The 12,862-nt window shown below is 42.1% G+C and overlaps 2 protein-coding genes across 2 annotated transcripts; one reads left to right on the top strand and one right to left on the bottom strand.

Annotated features, from left to right (window-relative positions):
- Nucleotides 14-1,500, bottom strand: LOC8068784 (putative F-box protein At2g04810; the record flags this gene model as incomplete). Its single annotated transcript, XM_021449281.1, has 1 exon — nucleotides 14-1,500. A coding segment is annotated over one exon (633 nt), but the record flags the coding sequence as incomplete, so codon positions are not given.
- On the top strand, nucleotides 6,397-11,071 carry LOC8071311 (protein MICRORCHIDIA 6). The gene is made up of 17 exons (XM_021449277.1): nucleotides 6,397-6,804; nucleotides 6,899-6,973; nucleotides 7,074-7,108; nucleotides 7,184-7,265; nucleotides 7,489-7,578; nucleotides 7,664-7,739; nucleotides 7,830-7,908; nucleotides 8,005-8,139; nucleotides 8,422-8,520; nucleotides 8,797-8,898; nucleotides 8,967-9,113; nucleotides 9,240-9,332; nucleotides 9,426-9,589; nucleotides 9,699-10,128; nucleotides 10,265-10,341; nucleotides 10,454-10,496; nucleotides 10,599-11,071. Exons 1-17 carry the CDS (start codon nucleotides 6,420-6,422, stop codon nucleotides 10,695-10,697), a joined length of 2,211 nt encoding a protein of 736 aa, XP_021304952.1. The 5' UTR covers nucleotides 6,397-6,419; the 3' UTR covers nucleotides 10,698-11,071.

Here is a 12,862-nt window from a genome sequence, read left to right as displayed (position 1 = left end):
CGGATAACAAGAGGAAAAGCAGAGCTCCAAGAAATTCTGGTTAACCAAAAGTACTAAACTAAAGTTTGTCTTTGTAAAATGAAATGCCCCTCCTTATTGCAGTATTGGCATAGGGGAACATGTTAAAATAAAAAAAACAAATGCTAGCACCAAGCATAGCTCATGCACATAATACATGAGTACTGAAGAGTAGATAATAGTTAGCACTATGGTTCAACAACAAATCACTAATGTTCTAACTAGACATCAGATAATATTTCAAAGTACATAATACATAGCGTGTTACATAATCCCAATACACTAACAAAGCTAAGATGGTTTGATTATATAGGATCAGCAGGAAATATCCAGGTTGGACGCCACTGGCCACCGTTACGCTGCGGCACTGGTGTGTTCTGTGACAACAACAGAGTGATCATCCCATTTCTGATGTTGTACACGCCAGAGTCACGAAGAGGATCTGCAGGGTCATCTGGCCAAGGATAGTCACACATGAAATATATGCAATCCTCTTGAATCCCATTGTACTCTTCAACAGCAAAAGACTTGGAGCAATGCCGGCGAACGATCAGCGCTTGGCCACCCAACTTATTGACCTGTCTCCACTGACCAGGATTGGTGCTCAAATCTGCCTCAAAGACAGTAAATCCAACAGTGCAATCATGTTCAAAGGGAAGACTTGTGGAATTGGGACAATCGTTGTGAACATATCGCTTAACCCTCAACAGCCTATCGCAACATTCAACTACATATTACCTTATCGAATACGTCTTTCTTCTGAATAAGGAGTGGGGCAAGTCCCGTGAAGAAGCATCCATTGAGTTGATTATGCATTCAGTGGATGAGATCTTCGGCTTATTGCCAAGGTCAACCAATCTCAAACATAAGAAGCCTGTCACAAAAAGCAACACCATACAGCTTCCCATTGCAGAATGCAACATCGCCCAGGTCTGTAGAAGGTTCCATGCTCCCGCCTCTGGACATGTCGGTAGAAACTGGTGGCTGGCAAATACAAACTCTACTGTAATTACCATCGTCCAAGATCAGCACAGCAACAAATTCTGGTGAGGTGTCCAGGGGTGAGGGAACTACCACCTTATAAAATAGAGGATTAAATTGGGAGAGAGCATTGAACCAGTCTCCACGCCAAACAGTGGCCAGCTTAGGAAGGTCCAGTGTTGCTTTAGAGAAAGGATTCATCAATGAGCACCCTCCATCTCTTTGCATTAGGAAGAGCCAGTTGTCAATGGAACCATAGCAGTGTGCATCATCTGGTATAGCCATTCGGATGATCTCACCATCTGGGATGCTCAGAAAGGTCCCATCAAGGAGTGTGAGCCACGGGAGTGGAGGGGGTAGGGACTGCAGTCTAGCATTGGAGCGCCATGGGTGACAGAATGCTCTCAGTCTAACACGATCAGCTAGGGAGGGGAGGCGCCTAAGGACAAGGCCCAGGAGCTCTGGAGGGAGGTCTGACCAAGACAGACTCTGCAGCTGCCATCAAGTTCTGCAAGAGAAGTCATAGGATTCAGAGTTTAACATAGCAAATGGTTGCAAGTAACAGTAAATAAGTTAGCAGTACAAGCAAAATTTGAAGATGGCCAGCAAACTATTACACCAGAAACAAAGTCAACTTGCTCTACACAGTGCTACTTACGCTTGATCATTGCAGTCTCTAATGGGAGCACCAGTAGTCCAGTTGGCACAAAACAATGTTTGGTAACAAATAAGGTACTGCAACTAGTCAACTACACGTAGGCTTGTTTAGAACTCATGGTGCCAAGCTAAACTGCTAAAGTATACCAACGATCTTCTCCTCTGACGACAACCAGAATCAACTAGAAACAGCAGTACAATGAATTGCAAGGAAAATACAATCACATTTTTGGCGACCTCATGTTCATGAGATAACAATGTTGCAAGGTATTCCGCTTTTAGATGCAAAGGCCAGGTGGCATTTTGTATTTTTATAGCAGGGGCATATCCTCAAGATACAAGAGCATCAATAAAAACAATTGTGAAGACAAATTTCAAATATATTATTATTCAGGACAAGCCGTCCAATTTCTTCAGGACAATGATTCAGAAACTAGGTCTCAGTACTGGTACTCTAACATTGAAAATATTTCTGCATTATTTCCTTAGATATCCTCCATTACCAAGCTTAGATAGAACAATTGAAAACCTAGTATTGACCCAAAAGGTAGATCCGCCGCTGATTACAGCCTTAAACATGAGAATACAGAGAAAGAAGCAATGAGGACTTGCCACTTGCTCGATGTGGCCAAATAGGCGGTCGGAGAAGGGAGGTGGTAGGGCCGACCCCGACGCCGGCTGCCGCAGCGGAGGACAGCGACCTGGAGTTCTCCGAGGCTGGGATGGAGGAGGCAGCTACGGATCCGCCACTGGAACAGCCTGAGATGGTTGAGGGATGCTGATGGGGTGCTGGAGATACGGTGGCCGGTGGCCAGAAATTGGGGTGGAGGCGGTCGATCTAGGGGCAGCCGGAGGGAGTTCGACTGTTCGAGCCGAGCGTCGGGGGAGGATGGGAGATAAATCAGAGACTTTGTAGTGGACCGCAGTAAAAAAGAGTCAAAGAGTATTAGTTATTAGGTTTAAGTAAATGTCAAAAAAAATACATCATGCTCGAACTAACATTTTTCTTGTTTCAAATTCTATTTTTTTAAAGGAGATTACCTCGGCTTTTAAGAAAACCAATAACAGAGATCAAATTCTAATTTTTCAAAAAATTAAAATAACTTATAATTTAAAATAAGAGTACTATAAACCCCTTCGTTCCTAGTGCTTCCTCCTCTTTTAGTTTAGGATTGTAAAACATGTGCGTCCTCGGTTAACACGCAAAACTTTCACCCTTATATCAAAATAGATGCCCATGTACTTATAATTTAAAATAGAAGTATTTAGAAACGTATCTAGTGTAAACCACAGCCTTCATAAAAACCCGTATAAACTACGGTAAAAATATCATCTAAATTCACAAAAAGAATCATACATGTAGATCATACGATGATACACAATCTTGTAAAACATCATGTCCAAACTCGACTTCGTTTCTGAGATATAAAAGTAACAAATTTCAAGCTAGAAAGTTGTCTGTGGGACTTTTTAGAAATTTGTTATTTTTAATATCTTATAAACAAATTCGAGTTTGGACAAGATATTTTATAAGGTTGTGTATCATCCTATCATCTACATGTGTGATTTTTTGGTAAATTTAGATAACTTTTTTGCTGTGGTTTGCACGGAGTTTTATGAAGGTTATAGTATCCACCAGGTATGTTTCCGTATTATAAACCCCTTTGCTCCTAGTACTTCCTCTTCTTCTAGTTTGGAGTTATAAAACATGTGCATCAACATTTCACCCTTATATTAAAATATTCATGTATGGGATTAATCATGGTCTTAGGGGTGTTTGAAATTGCTCTGCTCCACGTTCTTTAACTTCACTCTATGTTTTTTAGCCATACAGTTACAGCTCTATGCACTCTATTCAAAAAAATGGTGGAGCTATGAGAGCATCTAGAAAGGTGCTCCATAAACACTAGTTTTTATGAAGCTACTTCACGATAAAGTTTATAGAGCAGTCCAAAATACCTTCTTAGAATTTAATTACACTAAGGTTGGACTAAATCCAATTAAATCCGATAATATATAGGTTGTGTTGTAACATACAAGCATGCATATCATCTATATTACTGAATAATAAATAATATTAGACCAGATATATGCTTGTGTGTTGCATCGGTGTCATCATTTTTTTTTAACTGAACCTCAATAATAGGACGCAGACGTTTGAGCTTCGAGAACTTTATATTGAAGGCGAACACGTGAACTCTAAATAGAGGATGATTTGTATAAGATGTGGACATGTAAGTAGGGATCAGTGTTACCGAGTAGACGACGATATTACAATCTTCTTAAGTGTAAATACTCATTCAACTTTTATAAAATTTATTACCGGTACCTAAAATCACGTAAATAAATTACTCTCACCAATTAACTTGGTAAATTTTAAAAGGTCATGTATTTTCTTACCGGAGATTTGATGATTGGTTTCTTTTACCGGATAGGAGAATTTTTTAGGATTCATACGGAGCCCATCATTTTTTAGCTTTTACTTTTTGTTAGTTTTTTATTATCATTTTAGGATTCATACGGAGCCTCTTTTGTAGATAGATGTGAGGCTGACGACCGTACTCGATACGAACTCTGCAAAATTGGCTTCGACACGAGTTTTGTATAGTGATTTTGAATTTTAGACGTTTAGACGCAGCGTGGAGGCATGCAGACTTTGGATTTTTAGTACGGAGGAACGGCGGCAGGATAGTATAAGATTTTTTTATACCGAATAGATGATTACTTTAGAGATTTAGATATATAGATGTAGATAGAAATAAATAATAAAATAAGGATGATGCTAATGTGTGTCTTGACATCTACCTCACGTCTGGGTCCTTCCTCGCCCCTCCTCCATCATCAACCATGGTCCCCCTTGCGCCACCTACTGTCGCGCCACGCCCACGATGACCTCCTTTTTTCCCTCTCCTTCCTGCCACCACCATGGCCATCATTGAAGTTTTGGTTCTCCTGACTTTTTTTTTCTTATTGAGTCTGAGTCATTGTCATAATTTTTCTCTCTTTTTTTATTTTTTGCACACGTCCCTCCATACGCAAGTTTTTAGTTTTTTCTTTTCATTTTTGACCGTATAAAAAATCTATATATATACCTAATATTGAAGAGCCAACATTTATAATATTTTTTTCGTCCAACCCTTCCCTAAGCTACCTAGATAGTGAAAGTTTTTTCTCTTACTTTTTTACTTCCCAAACTGCATTTACATCATCCATGTCTAGTACGTGGCACGAACTAACAGTCCATGGTCATACGAGTTAGAACAACTCGGTCTAACGATTGTCAATACGGAGTCTAATCCAAGACATATTGGGTCGCACCCTCAGTATCTCGTATGTGTCCTAGACTCATAACCTATGTGCTTATAAGAGTTAGAAGTACTCGTATCTACTGATGATACGTAGTCTGATTCCTTGTTGTAACATATGGACACATTTGCTAGTATGGTATAATTGACAAAAGATCATATTAAGGGAACTAGCTTTCTTGGTTATTTTTTTTCATGTGTGATGGATTTGGACTCTCATTGGCCCATCAGATTCTTGAAGATAGCTTTCCTTTAGGGCTTACTAATTCTAATGGTATATAGGGCTGATTGGCCCAATAGATCTAGAGTTAGTTCCCTACCAAAAGTCCAAAGGGTAGTTTCTTAGCTTATAAATATGTTGGATTCTATGATGCTCTCCCTCACAAGTACAAGATTATTTGCAGGTGCTAGGGTTTAGCTTTGTCACCATCATCAAGGTGATCAGGTGCAAAAATCATTGACATTGAAGGAGTAATCATATATCAAGAAGTGGGACCTGCAGTTGGAGAACAACCAAAAAAAAAGATCTGATCATACAAAGGACCATTCAAAGTCTTGGAGCCTTTTCTTTTATTATCTAATCTATATCAAACTGCAATCGGGAGGCAACTAGACAAAAGATCAAGATTTAACTGCATTCCAGAGGTAAAGTAAGAATTTCGTGTGTGTGTGTGTGTGTTTAGACTTTAGATTAGAGTTCTGGTTGTGTTGCTTATTCAGATTGGCTTCTCTCTGTCTTCCATCATACTTAATAATTGCTTAGGACCTTTCCAATTCTCTAGATATCCTTAGATGTAATCTCTTTTTTTTATAGGATCTTTAGATAGATCTCTTAATTACACCGTTGCGATTCTCTAGGCATCTCTAGCTTAGATTTTTTTTTCCTGTTAAAAAACGTAATCTTGCTGAAGAACCGTCCCGTCTGTTCGTCTGGCCGCGCCCTCCGCCAGTCCGTCGCCCCGCCGATTGGACTTACCATCGGCGGGACCGCGAGTGTCCGCGCATTAGCGGCTGGGCTGTCGGCGCCCTTCTCCATTTGCGTCGCCGTCGCCGTCGCCGTCGCCGGCCCGTATCCACGTTCTGATTCTGAATCGTCGCCGGTTCGCCAATCGCCGAAGGCTCGCGTCGGCCGTTGCCCGTTGGTGTCCCGGCGAGCGAGGCGGCGACTCGCTCGGCCATGCAAACCGGCTCTCCACCGCTGGCGCTGGGTGCTGCTGGGTCGCATTAATCTTGGGCTTCCGCGGCCACCGTCCAGCGAGCCAGAGACCCCTGATGATCTCCATTTGACCAAATTACAAGCTTTTTCTGGTTTATTAAGAAATTCTTCGTTGGGTATTCTCGATTTTACCAGGTTTGCAACTGCATTACATGTCCACGTCCTCGCTAACCGCCCCCACTACTTGCCATTCCATTTGAACAGGAACCGCCACTGCACGCGGAAGTGCCGACGTGCTACACATGGACGCGCAGAGAGACACCAAGCCGTCCGTCTCCCCCATCATCACGGCCACCGGCGCCATACAGCGGAGCCTCCACGGCCGTAGCGCCAGTCAGCCAGCGCCGGCGTTGCCATCGGAGCACGGTGGCGGCGCTCGAGTGTTAGCCGGCGGTCTGCGACCGCAAGCTCAGCCTCAGCCTCATCAAGCAGCGTGCGTCCTGAACCGGGCCGCTTCGGAGCTGTCGTCGGGCGGTGTCGGCGGCCGGGCCAGTGGCGCCGACGAGGCACTCGAGGAGGGTACCTCGGCTAGTCGTCGTCCTTGCGTTGCACCGCGGTTGAGTAGGAAGTTCTGGAGCGCCGGCGATTATGACGCGGCGGCGACGGGCTCTGTGCCACAGCCTCCGAGTATGTCACCATGCTGAAGTTTTTTTGTGCGAGTTCTGTTGATTCTTTGTAGCATGCCTCTATGCTCGATGTTGACTACTTTACTCCGTTGCAGGTGTGCAGAATCGAATGTGCATCCACCCTGAATTTCTCCACTCTAACGCGACTTCGCATAAATGGCCATTTGGAGGTAAGCTTTAATTTTGTGTGTTTTCAGACGACTTTTTTGTTTCAGATTACTATCTTTCTGTTGTATTTTGTTGTGTCTTACTTCCTTTGCCTTGTTACAGCCGTGGCAGAGTTGTTGGATAACGCTGTGGATGAGGTAATTGATTAGATTCATTGTTGAGCCACACGCTTTGATTATTCTGGGTTAAATGTGTGATATTTGGTCAAACAGATAGAAAAGGGTCGTGCTACAACAATACTGTTGGACAAAATCATTGACAAACGGAATGGATCACCAGCTTTACTAGTTCAAGGTTCTGATTATTATCATATTAATGTGGTAACATTTTCAAGTGATATTTGATCACCAACTTATAAACCTTCCCTGGTCATTTTTTCATGGAGTTTGTATGAACTAGAGAGTTTGATCAATGATTGCATCGTAGTGGAGTTTATTTTGAAAATTTGGGTAAATATAGGTATGTATGCCAAGTAAATTTGAAATTGACAATTGCATACTTTCTGGTTACCATACAGATGATGGTGGAGGCATGGATCCTAATTCCATGAGGCGATGCATGAGTTTTGGATTTTCAGAGAAACAATCAGGGTCTTCGATTGGACAATGTATTGCCAGCTTTGTGTTATAATCTGCAAGCCCATCTCCTGAAAATCCACTGTCTAACATTTTGGCATTTACTACTCTGATCAGATGGAAATGGATTTAAGACTAGCACAATGCGGCTTGGGGCAGATGCTATTGTTTTCAGCCGCTGCATAAAGAGCAGGTACCATATAATCTCACTTAGATTTATTTCCTTTTGCGAACTTCTTTTCTTCGCCAATTGAAATAATGGCAAGTTACTATTTGTTCTCAGTGAGCCTACACAATCCATTGGTCTCCTATCTTACACTTTCTTGGTGGAAACTGGACAGACAGATGTTGTAGTTCCTGTGGTACGTTGTGTGATTTTATTTTTTTAGTTGTTTGGCACAAGAAACTACATGTATACCCACTTCCCTTATTTCTGATGATATCTTTTCTTTTCTTAGGTGGATTATAAATGCAATCTAATGAAAGGACAAACTCAGCGATTGGAGCGTCATGGTTCAGAGCAATTTTCCTCAAATTTGTCAGTGTTGTTGAAATGGTCCCCTTTTGCAACAGAAGAAGAGCTGATGCAGAATGTATGCTAAACCTGCCATCCTTTTGTAGACTAGAGACTAGAGATACAATATTTTATTTAAGAAAACACTACATTATAAATTGACAAACCTTTCGGAAGGTACAAGCTGCATAGATTTTGTGCTATTTAAATACATGCCACAGCTCATGTATAGCAAAGCATTTAATAAAATAGTAAAATTCAACAATTTGATGCAGCTACTACAATCTCATTTAGTATTTATTACTGATGTATAGGTTATCCAAAATTCTAATGGTTGTTGCAATCTATGGTTGATGAACAGTTCTGTGACATTGGTCCACATGGCACCAAGATTATAGTGTTCAATTTGTGGTCCAACGAGGATGGTAAATTGGAGCTCGACTTTGACACGGACCCAGCGGTAACCATCAAATACCACTTGAATGATTCAGTGTAGTCATTGTTTCTATTGTTAAACTAATATCCTCAACTCTGATGATTGGTTCTCTTGGATAACTTTTACCAGCTGTGTAAAACTGATCTTTTAAGTTTGCCGTTCTGTAGATTGTTTTTCTAAAGAGGATTTTATTTTCTTGTATTTGTTTATGTCATATATTGTCAGAGTGCATTCCTGTAGGGTTTTTTGGTTAGCCGGCGGGCTGCTTATCAAAGTTCTTGCTATTTGTTTATATTTCAGGATATTATGATTAGTGGAGCACCAAATCCAGAAGAAATTAGTAACTCTGTAAAAAGGACAAATGAGAACCATTTGGCAAATCGACTACGCTATTCTCTTCGGGTGAGTGTCATACGGTTTACCATTCGCACACAATACCTGTGAGTTGGTTTCTGACATAGCATCTGCAGGTCTACGCTTCTGTGCTGTACCTGCAACTACCAGATTACTTTAGAATCATACTTCGAGGGCAAGAAGTTAAGCGTCATAGCATTATCGCTGACCTAATGTATCCTGAATGCATCACTTATAAACCCCAAGGTTGCGGAATAAAAGAGGTTTGCCTTAGTTTATCATTTTTTAGTTGAGCAGATAACTTGTTGGTTTACTCTTTACAGTATGAATACAGAGTTTCATACTTCTGTTGTGGTTTCTCCTTTTTGCATTCTCTTTGGTTGATTCAGGCTGGGGTTCTTACAACTATTGGATTCTTAAATGGTTCCCCAACTATTAGCGTGCACGGATTTAATATCTACCATAGAAATCGCCTTATTTTGGTAAGCTTCCTGACCCCTTGAATTGAATCACTTCATCATAAGTTTACACTATTATCTTTTTCTATCATTTCATTTAAAAAAATTCTACTGCAGCCATTTCATAGAGTTCTGAGTTCTGCGAGCAGCAAAGGTAGAGGCGTCTCCGGAGTACTAGAGGCAGGCTTCATCAAGCCCACTCATGACAAGCAGGACTTTGAGAAGTCACAGCTGTTTCAGAGGCTGATCAACCGCCTGAAGGACATGACCAACGAGTACTGGTAAGTTCCAGGTTCCTGCTATCTGTTTCTCCCAAATCTACTAGTACCAATTTAATTCTTGCTTGGCCTCAAATGTCTCCATGTAAATGTCTCGATTCTTCCTCCTCAGGGATATTCACAGTCACAAGATTGGATACGTGAAAACACCACGCAGGAGTGCAGCTCCCACTCCTCCTGCTCCTCCAGTGATGCTGCAAATAGCGAATGGCGCTGCTGAAGAACCATCAGAGACGCCACCCTTGAGATCCCACGGCAACTACGTGAACGCAGTTCCAATCGCTTTTGCGCCCCCTGGTTTCAACTTAACGCCAGTCAAAACAGAGCCTGTTGTTGCACCAGGAGAGCCTATGAGGTGCTCTCCATCCCCACCAAACATGCAGACAGTGCGAGTCATGAACCATACGAGCTCACCTTCCATGGCGCGCGGCACTGGTTCGGCAGAGACAAGGAAGAGAAGGAATGACGATTCTGCTCTGGCCGTTGCCGTTAAAAGGCAAGCTATGCAAGATTTGGCTGGCAGCAGCTCCTCTACTAATCAGGTTAGCACAGACAACCTTGCTGTTTTTGAACAAAAGAAAAAGAGAGCCTTGCTGTTTTTGGTGCACACTGTCGCCTTGATTGTTATGCGATCTGTATGTTATATTGATTTGTCTTTGACAAAACAAAACAAAACAGGTATGCCAGTATATGGGAGAGCGAGAGCTGAGGGAATTTTCCTTCTTGAAGATGGAAAATCAGATGCTCCATGAAGAGTGAGGCTAACAACTAACCTGGCTTTGGTTTAATTTCATCCTATAGTGGTTTTGCCAAGGTGGTGTCTAATGCATGCATTTCTTTGTTTTGTATTTTTTTTTCTCTCTATAGGTGCTCCCATTTTGAGGCGGCCGAGAAGGAGCTACTACTCAAGGTAAAATTCTCTGGACACCAGCTGGTCTGGTCGTCATGATCATTATATTAGCGCATATAAGAGTGGATCTTAAACCTGATCTTGTGTGATTATGTCGAACAGGAACAGAATCTGCGGCTCGAAATTGAGAAGGCGCAGGAGGAATACAAGAGCCTACTGAACGAACACGTTTCGGTGTCAACTGTGCTGGCACTGCGTTAGGCGTCGCTTACCAAGTCACCTGGCGCGCGCAGTTTGACCTCGTGCTAGCTCATGTATGTCAGATCATATTCAGCATGCCAGATAACCGAACACTGCGTTGCTTTTGGACGGCCTGCTAGTGCTGGCTGCCGGTGTGAAGTACCAGACAGAGAGCGAAAGGCAAATTAAATTATTTAGACTAGTATAATGCATGTGCTAACGCTACGATTTTATCTCGGAGATTTACATAAAACCAAGCAAATAGCGTCATTTTTTATAGTTTAAGTCACACTCAATTGTATATAAACGTGTTCATGCATAACAAAGCATAATAAAGTCATGTCTTGCATATTATAGCAAATTTATTTGTTGTAAATTTTAGAGTTTTTCAGAGATATTTTGTGTACATTGATTTGTGTTGCTTGATAAAATGTCCATTGTGAATTCCGTGAGCATGACTTGTGTGAATGACAGATAATAAGTTAACTTATTTATTTGATATATAGCCTACAAAATTTAATTAGAAACTATATACATTACAGTGTTGATAAATGGCAAATATCATCTTTTGTCAAATTTCTTGATGTTGATCTTGACACCTCCTTGATAAAACCAACACAAAGTTGTTCATGCGGGGAACACAGGTTCCGAAAGGTAGATTCCAACATTAGGGAAGGTTTGTCCCTGCAATTTATTTATCGTCATGGCAAAACTCAAGCGCACTGAGAATTATTTTCTCTTGAACTTGAGACAAAGAGAAATATCATCCAAGGAAGATAATGGGAGCCTTGATATGAACTCCCTTTTCTACGGATGTTGTCTAGTAACAATCTCAGCATCAATTGCATTGTCTTGCAATACTTTGGCCATAAGCCTTGTTTCATTGCACAAGCCATTATTTGGATCAAGATTGCGGAGAAAAATCACAGGACAATTAAGAAATTTAAGATGGTCCCAACTCCCAATAGAGAAAAGACACTCAAATCATAATTATAGGCTATTTTCCCATCATATAAAACAATGACCATGTAATGTTTTTACTTGCATAATGCAATGGAAAAAACATATAAATAAATCGTTCATGCATTCTAATTATATAAGTAGTAAAATGGTAGCATAATTATACAAGCTGTATAGAACTGGGAACGAACGAAGATAACCATTGTTAACAGGCAAGAACACAAATGAGGCACTTGCGTGATCGGTGTCTGATCTCGATCTCCACCGGCGCACACACTCGGCCGCTGCCTGATGTTCCTCGGTTTCTTGCGTTTCGTGGATTCAATGAGCACGGGCGATATAGCGAGTGATGCGCGATCACGACAGGGGCCGCGACGAGGTGATCTTGGCAGGGGCGACTGGGCCTGGCAAGCACGAGGAGTGGCGATCGTGGTAGGGGCGCGACTGGGCCTGGCGAGCACGAGTGGCAATCGCAGTAGGGAGCGACGGAGAACGGCAGGGAGACACGTGCGTGATCGTCGTGGCGACTGGGCTCGATGCTCGTTAGTCATGGTGGCGGCGGGCCATGATGCCCTTTATCCTAGGTGTACGTCGTCGTGAGGTCGGCTTCTCTTGGCGTGGGCGCGGGCGATCGAAGGCTTGAAATGTCAAGGCTGGCGATCGGCGTGGCCTCCCCTCCGCCCCGCGACCACAGCGATGGCGATCGGCGGGGAATTTTTGAACGACGATCGTCGCGGTGCCCGGCCGCAATTTATGGATGCCGACCTTTTTTACTTAGCTGATGATTGGCTTCGCAACATCGGGCGCGGGGTGAGAAGCCGTGTGGGAAGGCGCGGGGTGAGAAGCCTGGCTTCCCACATCAAATCATGACCATCGGATTTGGTTTATGTGTTTTATTAACCATTGGTTTTAATGGTGTAGGATTTCTGTGTATAATTTTCTAGGTGTACAGTGGTCCGAGGCTCTCAGCAGGGGACGTTTTATCGGGTGGATCAAGTATAATTTAACTATTCTATTATAGTAGAGATTCTGTAGGAAGCAGTCAAAATCCCGCAAGAATCTTGAAAAGATTTCAAATGATTTAAGTTCTGTAGGAAGCAGTCAAATTTCTGCAACAATAATCTTGAAAAGTTCTAGTGTTCTGAAAGGGCCATGAACTGAAATTTCTCAAAGAATACTGTAATGGTACGAAATTCAGAAACAATATTATTGGTATGTGTGAATTT

Source organism: Sorghum bicolor, chromosome 10, assembly GCF_000003195.3.
Source record: "Sorghum bicolor cultivar BTx623 chromosome 10, Sorghum_bicolor_NCBIv3, whole genome shotgun sequence".
NCBI classification, from domain to species: domain Eukaryota; kingdom Viridiplantae; phylum Streptophyta; class Magnoliopsida; order Poales; family Poaceae; genus Sorghum; species Sorghum bicolor.
The sequence above is the reverse complement of the archived record's forward strand: the minus strand, read 5'-3'. Positions and strand labels throughout refer to the sequence as shown.

Excerpts from the sequence above, each read along its gene's own strand:
- LOC8071311 (XM_021449277.1), top strand. The coding sequence starts at position 6,420 with ATGGACGCGCAGAGAGACACCAAGCCGTCCGTCTCCCCCATCATCACG. Across the intron at positions 8,521-8,796 it reads ACTTTGACACGGACCCAGCG|GATATTATGATTAGTGGAGC; the intron begins GTAACCATCAAA and ends TTTATATTTCAG. Across the intron at positions 8,899-8,966 it reads GACTACGCTATTCTCTTCGG|GTCTACGCTTCTGTGCTGTA; the intron begins GTGAGTGTCATA and ends TAGCATCTGCAG.